At 42.5% G+C, this 16533-nt stretch overlaps 1 protein-coding gene across 1 annotated transcript; it reads right to left on the bottom strand.

Annotated features, from left to right (window-relative positions):
* Positions 1-299: 299 nt before the first annotated feature.
* On the bottom strand, positions 300-15631 carry stk24b (serine/threonine kinase 24b (STE20 homolog, yeast)). Its single transcript, XM_033616029.2, has 11 exons — positions 14810-15631; positions 11744-11974; positions 11293-11349; positions 9629-9737; positions 9148-9305; positions 5989-6174; positions 5743-5891; positions 5369-5492; positions 5101-5169; positions 2718-2854; positions 300-2437 (listed from the first exon to the last, which is right to left on the bottom strand). The coding sequence occupies exons 1-11, from the start codon at positions 14849-14851 to the stop codon at positions 2401-2403; spliced, it is 1299 nt and encodes a 432-aa protein (XP_033471920.1). The 5' UTR covers positions 14852-15631; the 3' UTR covers positions 300-2400.
* Between the last annotated feature and the right edge of the window lie 902 nt (positions 15632-16533).

Raw genomic sequence — 16533 nt, 5'->3', positions numbered from 1 at the left:
ATATTGAGACATGCTTTATATTTTTCTGGCATACTAAATAATATGGTAGTTTTGGTATTGGCATGCACAGTAAGAGTCTTCAGCTATGCCAGTGGCTCTGTGAAGCTGCATTTTGGCACATTGGTGCTTCCAGAAACTGATCATGGGAGCTTCTTCTGTGTGGATCCATTTGTTTCTGCTCTGCTAGATTGTTATTTGACCCAGCACCCATTTCATTGGATACTGGGATGTGTGTCTTTTTTTTTTTTTTAAACTGTTTTTAATGCTTCCAGACAATGACGCACGCACAACAAAGCTCATTAGCATTAGATCTTTATTTCTCATGTCACTTTGAAAGCTTACAAGGAGCTTACATTTAACTTGGGAATTCTCAAATGACACAAGCAAAGATTATATACAGTACTATAAACTGTCAGCTATGATAAAGGAGACCAAATGTACACATTTTGTAGTTATTTCCGTAGCATATGTTTTTCTGTAAGGTATAGATATTTTTTTTTTGCCCGAGGCAGGTGCCCGTATCCATAAAGCATTCCATATTTCCATACTTAACTCTTTGCCGTTATAAAAATATCAGATATTTCTTTATTTCTTTCAATCCCTGTGTTGACAAGTGCGTCTTGATGCAACTCCTCAACATTATTGCTGCATTAGCACAGTAGTAAATTCTGGAACTCTTAAGTAAACATATATAGTAAAACATGGCTATTAGCGACTTTTTTCTTTTTTTTTTTTTTTCCTCTTACGTGTTTCTTTAAATACTCGACACACTTTCAAAGTGCAAAACACTGATCTGAAAATTAAAAAAACAAAAACAAAAAGGTGCAAATCATACTACAAACATCTGGTGAGAGCATAAAAGAGGACATGGCACTTCTAGCGTGGTGTGGAAGTGAGAACAGAAATGTCTGGAGTAAGGAAATAAGGATGGCGTTGATGTCTGCAGCTTGGCTCGTCCTGGTCTGCAGCTTAGTTTGGCCATGAGCACGTGTCATGATGGGATTGCCTGTGATGGTCCTTGCCAGTTTTTCCTCGCCTCCACTTTTAAAGTAACGCTAAGGATAAATTACAAGCCAAGTAAAAATAATACTTCACATAATATCAGCAATCAACCACCCTTAGTGGTTTGCCCTTGTAATTGTCCTCAGCTCCACTCAATACTGTTATTTAAGAGCCGCTGCCGACACAGATCTACCTCCATTCTTGTCCTAAACAATTTCAAAACTGACTTAAATTGTCTAAACATAAGTACAAGCAGCAGCTTCTCCCCTGACTACAAAAACAAAGGAAAAGCTTCTGCCTCTAAACAAATAAGCTTAGTATCATAGTTAGTTCGGTGATTCAGCAGGTGATTGAAATGGAAGATTGGAACTCAGTCATTTATAAGGAGAACACTGATGAATACTGAACTGAATATCATTCACCGACAAGTAAAAGAAACTAAATCTCAGATGAAATGCCGGAACGTAGATGTGTGTATCTCAAAAAGGCAAGGCATTTTCTGTTCTTTCTGTTGGAGTAACTTTTGAAATCTTTAAATATCTACTTTTTTAACATTATCAGTATCTACAAAATGCGCATGACCATTTTGTACACAGTGATTCATTTCCCGCAATGACAACTTGTAATCATGTACAGCTTGGCGACGCCCCCCCACCCCCTCCTCCTCCTCCTCCTCCTCCCACTGCCTCGGAGGACAAAGTCCACTTAAAGCACTTTACCTGAGGTTTCATTAAGAATGCTGCAATTTGCCTTAACAGGGAGTCTTACATACGCAAGAGCACACGTGCACACACACACACACACACACACACACACACACACACACACACACACACACACACACACACAAACGCGCTCGCAGAGGTGCTCACACACGTTGTGCATTTAAGCACGCACACACGCAGCTTGCACACTAAGATAATATCCCTGCAGGTTCATCAAGCATGCTTTCAGAGGTTCTGGGGATATGACGCCTGCATTAAGAGGGGGATTGAAGTCTTGTCTAGGATTTTGGGGGAGATTTTCGGCTCCTCGTCGAGCAAATTCCATGTAGAGACTCCATGGTGTGAGGCTTGAGAAGTCTTGCGTATACAGAGCCCAGAGTCTGACTTGGCTGTTGCTGTTTTACTGGTGGGGTTGCTCTGACTTTGAGTCTTGTCCCATCGCAGCCGATTCCATGGGCTCTGCTGCCCCCTGTACTTATCCTCTCGAAAGTAGCTCCGCTTTGGAGTTCAGTAATTTTTACAGGCTAGATTAGCCCCCCCCCCCCACATGGGAGGTCAAACGCGGTCAGCTGGTATTGAATGACTTGACCCCTGACTTTTAACCCTCTGACCTGGCTGTGGTGTTGGGGGGTGGGGGGCCTGGGAGAGCAGGGCTGGGGCAGAGAGCCAATTACTAGGGGGTGGAGGAGGACGTCCTACCTGTGGAGAAACTGCAAAAAAAGGAAAACAAAAATGATAAATTATTGTCATCTACTGCATAAAAAACATATAAATGGATAGCTTTTCAAAATGCAGCACTCAAGCTCACTGAGTCAATGAGGCACCAAACTAAACTCTCTTGTATGCGTTTTTTCTTACAAAATTAACCAGTTAATTACCGGTTAGTTGGTGTAAGGCTATCGAACACAAACTTGACCGAAACTGACATCCCTAATCTGGATTATATGATGAGGATTCTGCTTTGTACACAAAATCAGAGTCAAATGTTACCTCTGGAGCCTGTGGACCATGTGAGCCACCAGGGAATCGGAGATGCCGGGATAGGCCTCCTCAGCCAGCAGGATGGCCTGCCTCAGCTCATCCAGGACCATGGGGTTTCCATTCACCTGCTCCTGTCTCGCCTTCAGCTGGTAGCAAGGGGAAAGGAGAGGAGGCAGAGATTTGGTTAGACTGATAAAATACAGATAAGATGAGATCTCCAATTTGATCAGAGCAGGGAGCCATCAGGGTATAATTCTAGGTCAATGTACCAGAGTTCGTTTTATGTGAAAGCACCCAAAAAGTCAGTTTGAGAGACACAAAGTACAAAAGTAACATTTCACTACATTCAACATAGGCCTAGTCATGACTAGGTATGGGACAAATGAACATTTTTGGTCACGTATATCCTGGCCACAATAATTCTGATTCACAATATAATCCTGATAATTATCATAATATGCTTAAAGCTCTTAAAATGACACTTAAACATATTGGAATCATTTAATTTTATGTTTTGTTAAGAAACAAATATTTGTCTTGCCTCACAGAAAGGACACACATTTTTTAAAAACAATTTTGCGTGAAAAACAATCTTAAAAAGCCAGTGTTTCAACTATGTGAAATGGCTTCATATCTTTTGATACAAAACACGGCATGGCTGATTGAGATCTTTTGCGTTTTTTGAATTTGCCGTACATGCAGCTGGTTTTTGCAGAGTCTCTCTTATTGTTGGTACCCAGCCCTCAATCTGATGACATCATTCTACATAATAATTAGCCATGTGCTTCTGTTTGGCAGTGTGTTTAGCATTTCAGAGAAACAACAACCCTTCAGGGCAAAGCACATTCCTTTTTGGGATATTGTGCAGTGCTACTAGCATGACAAGTTAGTAGAACTGGCTAATGGCTGCTGCTGCGCTGGTTTATAACAGTCGTGCGCAATATTTCCACCCATGTAGCTGTATTCGAATTGAAAACACAATTGCATTTACACTTGTGTTGAGTGTGGTCACAGTGCATCCCTGACAACATCTAGATGTGGTTTGGCAGATCATAGTCCATCCTCAATGCATTTTAGCTGCAGTCACACCTGCACTTTGATGTGGTCAAGCACTATCTAATTGCAACCCCATCACCCAAAAGGCTTTTTAATGCAAGGGATGAAGGGCGTCTTTGGGTGCCACTGAACACGATATTCACAATTATCCTGATAATGGAAACCAACATCAACTTATTGTGAGTGGGGTTTTTTTTAATCACAATATGCAATAAAATTCTTTATTTTCCAGTTGTGAGTGTGAGGGAGATTGATTTGTGGCCAGCCGGTCTGTTGGTTATCATATAGTAGGGATGGGAATCTCCAAGCACCTCACGATTCGATAACGATTCAGATGCATCTTGACGCATCAACATTTTTGATTTCTGTTCTACTTGCTACTTTTAAAAAGTTGTGTACTGCATTTGTGGTGATCCATACTTTAACAAATTAATTCACTTACATTCAGTGTGGCTCTAGTACAGGTCCATCTTCCCCTTCAACCTTATAACCAGAAAGCTTCCATACAGTTACTTTTAAACCAGGAAGTGCCAGTCGGACTGTATCTATCTGTGGATGCTCATACTAACCCACTGTGGGATGTTTATGTCAGTGTTTACATCCTGTAAAATTCACTGGAAATAGTATGCAATTCATGTACTGTTGAGTAGTAAATGTTCCGAAGCCTTTTTATTTGTAAACGTTAACTGCATTAATTAATGAATTAATTAATGTTAAAGCAGCTTACAATCTCCTGCCTGTATGAGGGGGAGGTGGAGTGCAACACTGTGTTGTTTTAACTTCTCGAGCAGTGGAGAGCAGCTTCTCTGCTGCACATTAGCTCCAGGAAAAGCTAGGATGCTGAGTGGGCCACGCACATGGTTTTTGAAGTGCAACAGACTAAGCAGAGAGTTATTTTCTTCACCACAGAGTTCGTTTAATTTTTTTAATGTTGCAGTGTGTGTGTTGATCATCCGGTCTCATTTGTTTACATGCTGATCGCTGCTACACTTAATGTTCGTCTCTGGGTGATGGCGTAGAGAGTATATACAATATACTTCACGTTTGCCTCGCAAATGTAATCAGTTAGATATTAAATTAAAACAAGCAACCGCTGCCTTTTGTGAAGATAAACTGCAAGTTGATTGTAGTGTTTCTGCTCTGTAGACTGTGCTTGTCTGCTGCTCTCACGGCTGAGTTACGCCTCCTTCGTTCCGTCAACATCTTGGTATTAACAAAAAAATTTAGATAATCGATTTCTGACATTTGTGAATTGATGCCAGATTGTCCATGTCCTCATCGCGGTGCGTCTAAGAATCGATTATTTCCCCCACCTCTATCAGATAAAGCTCCTTACCTCAGCTAATGCAGGAGAGATGACAGTGGCCAGGCTCTGTGAATAAGGCCTCTTTGGAATGTCTTTTGTCTGTGGACAGAGTGAGACAGACATGAGAACAGGGAGAGTGGAAGGAAATTAAATTAGTGCAGCTTCACCTTAGGGGGAATTATTTAAAATTAGCTGCATATTTGCCCAAATAACATCCCACCATTTTACCATGGATTAGTTCTTGTGAAATAATGCCCAATATCAATGTTGTTCTGTCACAGTGAGATGAAGGCCTCACCTGGTCTGTTGCCCCCGACTGTCCCTCCCCATTCTGCAGCTTCTTGGGGTCCTTCTCTCGGATGGTGAAGATCCAGTCGTCACTGCCAAAGTCGTTCCCGCCCGATGCCTGGCCATCCTGCTCTCTGATTGGACAGGTATTAAAGCGGCTTTGAGCATTTATCAGGATGGGTGATGAAGTCATTCATGTTAAGTGCTTAAAGCCTATCATAACAAATGTGGGAGGAAAGCAGCACTGAGGATGTTTCTCTCCTGCAGCAGGATGTGTTTGTGTCAAATTGACTTTAGCACTTTTTCAAATCGGAGTAAAACAGCTGCATGCAGTAGAAACAAAAAGGCAAACATCACAAGTACGGAGGATGGTGTCAGACTTACGAGTCAGACTCATCAGAACTTGACTCTGTGGTTCTTGACTGTTCTGCCTTCCACCTCTTGTACTTGTCCACCAGCTCAGTCAAGTAGGAGGTTTTTTTCGCATGGCGGACGATCAGCTTATGCTTCAACAGCTCTTTGGCAGTCGGCCTCTGTGGAAACGTAGAGATGAACACATGATGCGGTCAGAAGAAACATCCTCTGTGCAGACACACAAAAAAAAATCTTTCAATATGAAATGCAACTTACAAAACTGGGCTCTTTGTTGAGACAGGCCTCGACAAACTCCTTGAGCGGTTTGCTGTAGTTGCCCTCCAGTGTGGGCGGGTTGTTCTTTGGGATGAGGAATAAAACCTTCATAGGGTGGAGGTCTGAATGGGGTGGCTCACCTTTTGCCAGCTCGATGGCTGTGATGCCCAGAGACCAGATATCAGCCTGAAACACAGAGAGAGACATGGTAGTATCTTTGCATGAATAATATCTATACAAGCTAACCAACAATCAGAGCTACTAATAGAATCTCTACAGTAATCCACTTCTTCTTTAATTTTTTTCCTGTCATTGTATGACTTCAGCCTTATGGTGCTTATTATATGCTCTATATTGCTTTTTAATTCTAGTGTTCTGAGCTAAACCTCTGTAGAAATCATTGACCTCTCAACAGAGGAGGGTACAGCAGCCAAAACTGTTCTCAAAATAACTGAGTACATGTAGGAAAACAGCAAAAAATTCGACTAAAAGTCAGTCATGGGCTGCCAGGAATGACTGCATCTCATACAGTACATCAGTGGTTCCCAAAGCGAATGCCCTGTGGATGGCTCATGGCACTCCTGAAGGTCTAAAACTCCACATGGGACCAATAATGATGAGCCACAGGTGCTGCAAGATTTATGTCAACTCTTTATAAGCTGTAAGTTTGATGTTTTAAACCGTGAATTTTTTAACGTGCTGAAACATCCAAGTGGGAGAAATAAGCCAAAAAACTTAAACCACTGTATTAAAAATATTACGTAGTTACGCAGCAACTAAAAGCCTGTTAACAGCTGGTATTTATGTGCGCCTTGGGTGATCTGATCACAAGCGGACAGCTTGAGTCTGTCTGTTCACACTTGGCATTTGAATGCATCTCCACGTGTCTCACTTGTGATCGGCTCTCACCTTCCTGCTTTACATGCAAACTACATGTACATCATTTCTGTTTGCAAAGACCAAATGTGTTGTTTTTCGATAATGGCAGATTTGTCATGCTATGTGCACCACTAAGAGACTACTCCTAGTGAGTCGACCTGCATACACACAGTGACAGGGCTAACTGCTGGCATTACACAGCTAACATTACTCAATGGTTATTAAAGAGTTTAACAGCAGAGTTGACCCGTTGTGGTGTTGGTTTTGAGTTGAAGTCGCTGTTCCCTAGGGATGGGTACCACCTGGTACCTGTACCCAACGGTACCTTTCTCAGTACTTCACTTTCTCTGTAATAAAAGCTGCTGGGGTGTCGTAGTAAACTAAAACACTATTCTATTCCTCTGTTATTTTCTAATCACACATAGAGCTAATCTATCTGTCTGCTTGTGTGGGTGTGAGTGGGCGAGTGCGTTTGTGTGTGTATGTGTCTGCTCGTTTAGCAGCGACACTAAGCCTTTACTAAAATAATATAGAAAAACAGAAAACAGACAAGACGCCAAAACCGTCGGTGCAGGTCAGCACGGCAGTAATAGTTTTGACCCACTGGTAAGCTGACCGAGTGGGCAATGGAGTGGCTGCAGAGCTCCGTGGCCAGCTTCCTGGCTTGGGGCACTTCCACCTCGTGTCTGAAATTGAATCCTGGGGCTCAGCGGAGCTTTGTTGCCAGCCTTGGAGCTCTGTGGCTGGCTTCCAGGCTTTGAGGAGCTTTGCAGCACTTCTGCCTCTTGTCTACACCCGTCAGTCTCTCTCAGATGCACTCTCACGTACTGACATTTGGCACCGATAGATTTAACATGAATCGGTACTCTGTAGTACCAATGTCATTTGGTAGGTACCAAACTCTACGATTTGCTGGGGGGGGGTGGCGGCTCTGGCAACAGCCGTTAGCGCTGCCTGTACCAGCAGGGAGTTGATATGCAAGGATGTCAGCTGAGTAGGCAGTCCTTCAGTGTGGCCCTGGACACATCAGCATACACACTGCTGAACGAAAGTGGCCATATGCGGACCAGACCACCTCCAAATGTGGTCTGAGTCACTTTCTTATTGTGGTCTGAGTGATTGGATCTCAAGATGCATTGAGGATGCACTGGGTGCATTTACACCTGCACTTAAAGCTGATTTGATCTAGGCTTGGGCGATTGGACGAATATATCGCCAATCGCAGATCAGCTGAGTCCATCACAGTTGGTTTCATTTTTGGCGATTTTTTGGGCGATTTTTGTCATTTTATTTTGCTAAATTAATGGTCTGTCTCCACAGAATTCAACTCGGTACATATAGTCCATAATTACTATGTAGAGCACAATTCAAAGTGTGTGCGTATTGGAACTGGTAGCTTCACACTGATTTCCGACGAGTCTTTCACAAAACACGTCAGTGATGGCGGAGCTGAAAGTTACCGGAGCCCACCGGGCACGTCAGCGGCGCGACACGTCTGCAGCGCGAGTCCTGTAGCAGCTCGCCCCCCTGTTAATCAGCGGCTCCACCGGCAACGGGAGCGGAGTGACAACCCCAGTCTGCCGCGCGACAACTCTCTATTTTAGGATGCTCTTCTATTTTTGTCGCGCTACGCTCCCCTACGCGACCCTCCAGCAGATCAAACTACACGAAATAGTGTGGTAAACGAGCACAATGTGTTTTTAAATGAATAAACCATTGTCAGAGGTGATATGTGATGATTTTTTTTTCATGCATTTACCCATGTTTATCCGTGACATTGTGTAAATGTCCGTGGCGGACATTTGAAAGCTTTTTTTTTTCTTCGCCACACACACAACTGCCGAATATATCGGCAACCGCCGGTTGATGGGCTGACGGTGGCCGGTTGGAAATTTTTAACATATCGCCCAACCCTAATCTGATCACCTATATTAATACCAGGTGTAAACCCTATACTGGCAACGACAGCGCATAGCTGCCTGCTGTCATAGTAACACAACATGCCTTCCAGCTGCAAAGCAGTCACAAATAGCAGCAGCATTTGTTTTTACATACTGAGAAAGTATTTTAATGCATAGATGATGATGGGCGTAAAAACAGCAATAATACAGAGTTGACTGCTTTCTGTCACTTTAGTGTCAGCAACTCCAATGTTCTGCTCTCAAGCTGTTCACAGGTTGAGCAGGATGTAGTTAGTACTCATTTGTCAGTACTGTTTGTGGAGGAATAAAAAAATCAATGTAGTGAAAAGAGTGTATGACTCATCGTCTTTGACCTTACCTTGGAGTCATAAGCCGACTGTTTGATGACCTCAGGGGCCATCCAGAAGGGCGTGCCTACAAAGGTGTTGCGTTTGATCTGAGTGTCGGTGAGCTGTCCCGCCACACCAAAATCTGCCAGCTTCACCTCTCCTTGCTCGGACAGAAGCACGTTGGCAGCTGTGGAGGGGAGCACAGATGGATGGTTTGATGTGATGCAGCTCAGAGAACACACATCTTCAGACACTTCTGCCGACGCCATTTATAAGCATCGCCAATTTATTTAATAAAGAGGCAACAACTGTCAAAAGCCTCTTAGTGAACTGCCGCAGAGGTTCATCATCTCAATTCCCTGATGAAATTCAAACTATATAATGAATGAAACCATAAGTGGACGTCAATACCATTAACATGCTATGTGATATTTGTGTGTGCTCAATGATGCCATTTAGTGAGCTGAAACCTGCGTCCTCTAATAGCAGCACTCTCAGTCAGCCTGCTACCTTTGATGTCCCTGTGGATCTTCTTCTCAGAGTGCAGATACTCCAGACCCTTGAGGATTTCTCTAAGAATCGTGGCGATCTGGGTCTCATCCAGAGCTCCAGGCTCCATCTTTAGAAGAAAAACAAACAAAGACCATAAACTGTGGGTGTCAGCTGAGCCTCTGGGGACGATTATTCATTCTACAGGGCTGACAGTAGAGCATCTAAAGCTAAACACACGACTCTGATTCAGATTGAAAGGAGCAGCTTACCTAAACTACACTAAAGAATACGTCTGGTGATATAACTTTCCTTATTCACGTTAAATCCCATGAAAAAAGCCAAACCAACAATGAATGCATCTAACAAGTATAACGGCGATATATCTTATTCCTCTGTGGCATACATTTGTTTGTTTTTTAATTACTTCCCCTCTCTACCTATTCCTCTTTTCTCTTTCATGTTCTCTTCCTTCCTGTCTTTCTATTGAGTATGTGTAGCAACTGTATCTCTGGAGAAAAAAGAAACCTGTGTGAGCACATAAGGAGGAGATATGACAGGAAAAGCATATTCGGCGTTTTTCACAATTTTTATAATGGAGGCGCCACGTTTCATGCCTCCACTAACGTCAGAGGAAATGATAATTTTTATGAAATGTAATATTGGGGTTATTAAGCTTCAGGGAAAACGAGCAGATGTGCCACATGACACAGCAAAGGAGGTATTTAGAGCTGCAGTTTGTAACTGTCATGTTTGTTTAAAGTGTCACTATATTTACACAGCACTTAATGAGACAGGTCTATGAAAAAAATGATACTCCTCTGGCTACTCTATTGCCTTGTAGTGCTTCTAATGACCTTATTGCATGTGAACAAATACAACCAATTAGAGTCGATGAGTCTCTAACGCAGCTGTGAATCACGCCAATCACTGCTTGTGAACTCAAACTGTTAAACTAGGCAGCGCTGATCAAATATGACTTAATATTCTGTTATTGCCTATTTGTCACCTCACATGTTTTCAGAAACATATTTTAGCACATTGTTTAGCTGTGTAATGGGAAAAGCTGGTTGGGCTGGTGCCTGATGCTTCTGTCGACCATTTCCAACATGGCAGCCACATCACAATCCCCAATACAGTTGTTATGAAATAGGGAAATTAGCTATAAAGACCAAAACTATTTTTTTTTTTTTACCAGGCAGCATGGTTATTTCTGCTGTAAAGTTGGACATTGTAACATGGAGGTCTACGGAGACTGACTGGCCTCTGAAGCGAACTTCAAGTGGCCTTTCAAAGAACTGCAGTTTTTTTTTGGCACTTACTATTGGCTTCATTTATCAGCCCCAGAGGTTTCCACTTGGTGTGTATACATATGTAAAGATGGAGTGGAGTAATGGCGTCCTGAGCAGAGAATGAATTGTGGTAAGCCAGTCTAGCTGTGCATGCCTGCATATGTGCATCGCCCCAGCTAACTCATCGACCCTGCAGCAGTTACCCCTGATACTGGGGCGTTGTTGTTACTAAAGCCCACTCCAGTCATACTGTATGTTTACTTTGCAGAGAGTAGCACTTCGTAATATTAAGGAAATAAGAGAGGCTGTCAAAAGTGTTGGATACATCAACGTGTATCTCTCCAGCAATCACATTCCCCAGTGCAACAAAAACCCAAAGCAGGAATCACTTACCAAATCTAATGCTGAGCCTCCACCTAAATACTCCATAATGATCCATAACTTTGTGTCCTGAAACAGTGGAGACAGAGAGACAGAAGAATGAGCTCCCAGTGATGAGCAAAAGGGGGTCATTAAGCACTGGGTTGCATTTGTGGAGACATATTCATAGCTTGTTTATGAAGATGGTTGCCGGCTTATTGCAAAGCGTCAAGAGCCAGGTGCATTCCAAAACAAGTCGTGATGACACTAATAAGGGCTTGGTGGGTGTCTGAATTTGTCTGAGGCTAATCCCTTTTTAATTTAGGATTATTTTAGGGAAAAAGTGGATAGAGGAAGAGAAATCCTTTTTATGTCTCATCCCATTTGCTCACTTTGAGGGGAAAACCAATGAAAAAAACATTGTAATTCATATCACTATGACTATTACCTTGACCTGTGACATCATATATGTAACAAGCATCACCTTCAGGTATGAGCCGTAGTACTTGGTGACAAAGGGGCTGTCGCACTGGCTCAACACTGTGATCTCCTGCTGAATGTCTTCGATCTCGTCTTCTGCTTCCTCCAGGTCAATGATCTTGATAGCCACCACCTTCTGTGTGCGATTGTCGATGCCTTTGAACACCTCGCCAAACGAGCCCTTGCCAATGCGCTCCAGCTTGGTGAACAGCTCCTCTGGGTCAGCTTTGGCGTTCTGGCGGTGATGGGAGGGGGAACAAAGCAGGGGAGGAAAGGGAAGGTGGATTTAAAACAAACAAAAGAAAAGGAAAGAAAAAGGAATGTTTGAAAAGAACTGAATGTTGGGGAGTAAATAGGAAACACCAGCAGGGTGCCATTCTTACAGGATACATTAATTCACTCATTACAGCACCTTGTGTTTGTGTACACAGAGAGAAAAACACAGGAGAATGAAAGGGAAAGAGTGTAACAATTGGATAACAGGCACATTAAAAGGAATTTAAATAACACAAAATATGCTCCTAAAATAGCATTTTTTCAATATCCTGCTGTACCTATGTGGTTCATGATTGGCTAGTTACTTTCTTATTAATCCCATAAAATGTCAGAAAATCAGTCTACCGACATGTCTTCAAATGTCTTGTTTTGTCCAACCAACAGTACAGAAGCCCAAGACATTCAATTATATTATATATATATTATATTATATAAATTCAAAATAAAAATTGATAAAAGCAGACACACGCAGGGAATCTTATGGTTTGAGCTGCTGAAACAGCAATGTTTTTTGGCATTTTTGCTTGAAAAATGACAAAAAAAATGTCATTCATAGAATTCTGACACATTTAAGGCCAAAATTTTACTCCGAGCAGTGGCAATCCTAGACTCTGCGTGGGCCCAGGCAAAAGATTCGTTCGAGGTTCTGACGGTTGTTCTGACGGTATGACAGTTACAGGTAGCTAGAAGACTGTCCTCTCTAACAGTATCCAGGATTTTGGAGCAGTAGCAGTGCTCTGTATCGTGCCTTTGTGGGAGGCTTAAGGGGGTTTATAGTTGTCATTGCAAAATATGCCAATATGATCACCTAAACATTTGTCTGATATGCATTGCCTGATGGTGCGCTCCTGACTCTGAGTGAATTTATGCATACCAGCCCTAGTGTAGATGGTTTACTTTTCTAATCCATAACAAACAAACATGAGAGACACATGGAGAGGAGTTAATTTAACTAAATTTGATATGACTTAAATAAAGATATACAAGTCTATCATGAACAGTTTAAATTAAATGCATTTATATTGATTTGGTGACGTCAGCATGAAACCTCATGCAGAATCTCATGCTGAATCTCATGCCGTTAAAGATTTTACATATGACTGGATTTTGGACAGATAAAGTGCTGTATTTGTAAAGGAGCCAGTTTGTGCTGAGATGCAATGATGAACAATCTCTAACATCATACTCTGTTTACAGCCCAAATGACTCTTGGCACTCTGAGACGCAATGATAACTCCTCTTGAGGCCGTAAGGACAGGAAACACAAATCAAGCACTGATGCATGATTCCAAACTGTGTTAAAACGGTCAGACAAAAAAAAGCTTAGGTGGACCTTTGAAGTGTTTATGAGGTAGGGAAAATGCTGAACATGTGTTCAGTGAACCAATTACAAACCACATTTCCAACTTTTCTATAGCAGCACACTGTAGCATGTGTATGTGAGTGTTGACTCAAGAAAAAACTACTTGAACGCCGCAGGAAGTGAACAAAAATGACTTAACTCTCCAGAGGCTGTTATGTGGGAAACACAAGAGCAGGCACCGACAAAAACAACTTCCTTTTATGACCTCTTTTGAGCAGAGAAAGGGTCAATATGCCCGTTTTGAGACAGCTAAAAATTTAACAGCTGCCTCATGCAAGAGGGGATCCTCATCTCAGCAGCGAAGCTCCTTGAAATCCATGAAAGAGATTTATTTCGGAAACTGAGCAGTGTAATGTAAAATGTGGTACAGAAGTGATAAATTGATGAGTCATATCTTACTAAAACAATAAGATGCTTTGTTTGGGGACAAGGATTCAAACTGGCACTAGAGCTTCAAGTCACATTAAAGATACTGACTTTTCCTGCCAGATTTACAACGCACATTTAACTGGTCTCACAGCAGTCATTGAAATTTAGAATTCAACTCAAAATGCTGTGCTTCTGTGTCCTGTGATTTAATGTAAGAATAATCGCTACAAACAATCTTCACCTGACTGGCAGCAAAAACTTCTTTACAACTTAGCATGAGTTATTATGTTTTAGATGGGCTGAGGGTTTTATAGGTGCCAAAATCCCAGCAGTTTGTCTGCTTCTGATGCATCCTCCCCCAGGTTCTGAGTCTGCATGTCCTTACTTCCAAAGCAGAGAAATCTGCTAACAAGCCTGCACAGGGAATATAATCTGGTGCATGAGGCAGTTTACTTTAGGAACAGTTATCTCCTCTAGTTATCTGCCGAACACAATTATCCCCTACAGGCAAAATCCTAAAGATAGCAGCAAAGGCAAGAACAAGGCTCATGTGTGCATAATAGTTTCTTTGTACAGGGGACTCAGGGAGCTCTATTGCTTTCAAGTCACGGCTGAAATATCGGAATTTTGCGTTCAATCTTTCTGTTGCAGAGATGTGGCATTCAGAGGCTGGCAGACAACATGACATTAACTAATAATGATGACATAGCAGAGATGTAAATTAGCTTTTCACTATAATGTCTGGCGTCCCATATAAATTATAATTGCTATCATGGACCTTTATTTCTCATTTTTTCTTTCAATCAATATTGACATAAGTTACACACCGAACATGCATTTTCTCCTAATCACTGCAGCACGAATACACATCAGTGCACGATCTCTGACATACTTCCGACCTCGGGAGTTGTAGAGTTTACGAGGTGTACTTGAGATGCTCAAAGTCACAGAGTTGCATAGGTGTGCATTGCACAAACACACAGCAGGGAGTCAGAGAGTGTACATTGTGTTCTGGTAGTGAACTACTTATTGCGGAACAAATCCAAAAGACATCAGTCTTACCTGCATCCCCGGCAGGTTACCCTGAACTGGAGAATGAGCCATGGTGATGCTGCCTGGATATGCGCCTCGTCCAAAAACGCAGGGCTGAGCTGTCCTCGGCTTCACTTATGTTTACAGTCCCGGCTGTGGTGCCGTTGATGTTAGCAAGCTTCCAGGGCTCCTGGTCACACGGGCCTACTGAGAGCCGTCCCAGGTACTTTTATGTAGAGAGAAAATGTCCTTCCACACACGCTGATGTACCTCCCCTGTGTCGGAACAACCCCAAGTCACCCAAAACAGCTGAGCAAGCTAACAGCCGTCTGCTAATGCTAACTCCGAAGCTGCAAGCAAGAAATCCGCAATGTTAGTTTGCTAACCCGCTGGCTAAGCGTCAACTAGTGCGTTAAATCCGATTTCCCACTCAGGGAAGTAATGCTGCTGAAACAAATTGTAGCTGTCAGAAACGAAGAAGTAGCAACAACTAATTATAACAAAATTACCCCACTGTCACTTTCTCAACGCGTATTCTCTCGCAAACGGTGTTGTCAGCTAGCTAACATGGTTAGCTCGCTAGCTAGCTAGCTAACGCAGACAACCTGACAAACGTTCTGTCAGCGGGCTGGCTTGGAGCACGATTGGTCTGCATATCGAAAATGTCACCCACAGAATGGAGTCTTGAACAAACCGATGACCCAGCTTTTTATCTTTGCACTAACTTGTCTTCGGCAGCTCTACAGGTCTGGCATTTGCGGCAAGGATAGCTCGCCAGTGTTTTTGTTTCCTCCCTCACTTTCGTCCTGTACTCTCGGCCATCTTGTCGGAGCTGTGACGCCTGGCTGGGCGGATCCGGATCCGGATCAACAGCAACATCCTGACTGCTCTCTCAGGTGCTGATGCGAGGTGCATAGACCGAGGTTCCCCCAAAAGTTTATGAGTCAGTGATATACAGAGAGAGCTACATTAAATTGTTTTATTATGACTGTGCAATTCATGATCACATCTAAGGCTACTACAGTTGATGATTTGGTCCACACAGCCTGAGAGAGTGCTATTAAAGGGATAGTTCAGATTTTTTTGAAGTGGGGATGTATGGAGTACTGATTCATGGACAGTGCATCGCATACAGTAGATGTCAGTCATCATGCCCCCAGTTTCAAAAAGAAGGCTGGAGTCAGACACAGAAGCTAAGCAATGTACTGCTGTGGAGGGGTCAGCAACAAAATATATTTTAGCCACCTAAAAAAGGTCCCACTGAAAAAACAATGGCAATTTAAGTGAATGCTAATTTTAGAATAGTTTTGCTGCTTCACCTGAATGTCAGAAAGTGATTTCCAATGGGAAAATTAAGCTGTTATGTCGCTCTCTTGAAAGCCAGACTCCATTGAGAAAAATGGTGATTTAACATTGCTAAGAACAGGAGCTGCTGGTTTACCACTGCCTCAAATAGCTATGTTCTTTCTTTTGTTATGTGACTTTGGGGTTTAAGAGTTAGTTCAGATTCACCAAAGTCACACAGTAACACAAACAAACCAACCAATCAAAGCAGCTGTAGACCAGCAGCTCCTGTGTTCAGCAAGATAAAGTGACTGTTTTTGTCAGTGGAGTTTGGTGGCTTTGATGAGAGCATACATCAAGGATTGAAGCTGTTAAACGGAAATCTCACATTTTTGGGTGGGACTCTTTCCTTAGGTGGCTAAAATATGTTTTGTTTTTGACTCCCATCCACAGCAGTATATTGTTTAGCT

This window comes from Epinephelus lanceolatus, chromosome 24, assembly GCF_041903045.1.
Source record: "Epinephelus lanceolatus isolate andai-2023 chromosome 24, ASM4190304v1, whole genome shotgun sequence".
Lineage (NCBI taxonomy): Eukaryota > Metazoa > Chordata > Actinopteri > Perciformes > Serranidae > Epinephelus > Epinephelus lanceolatus.
This window is presented reverse-complemented; position numbering and strand designations above follow the sequence as displayed.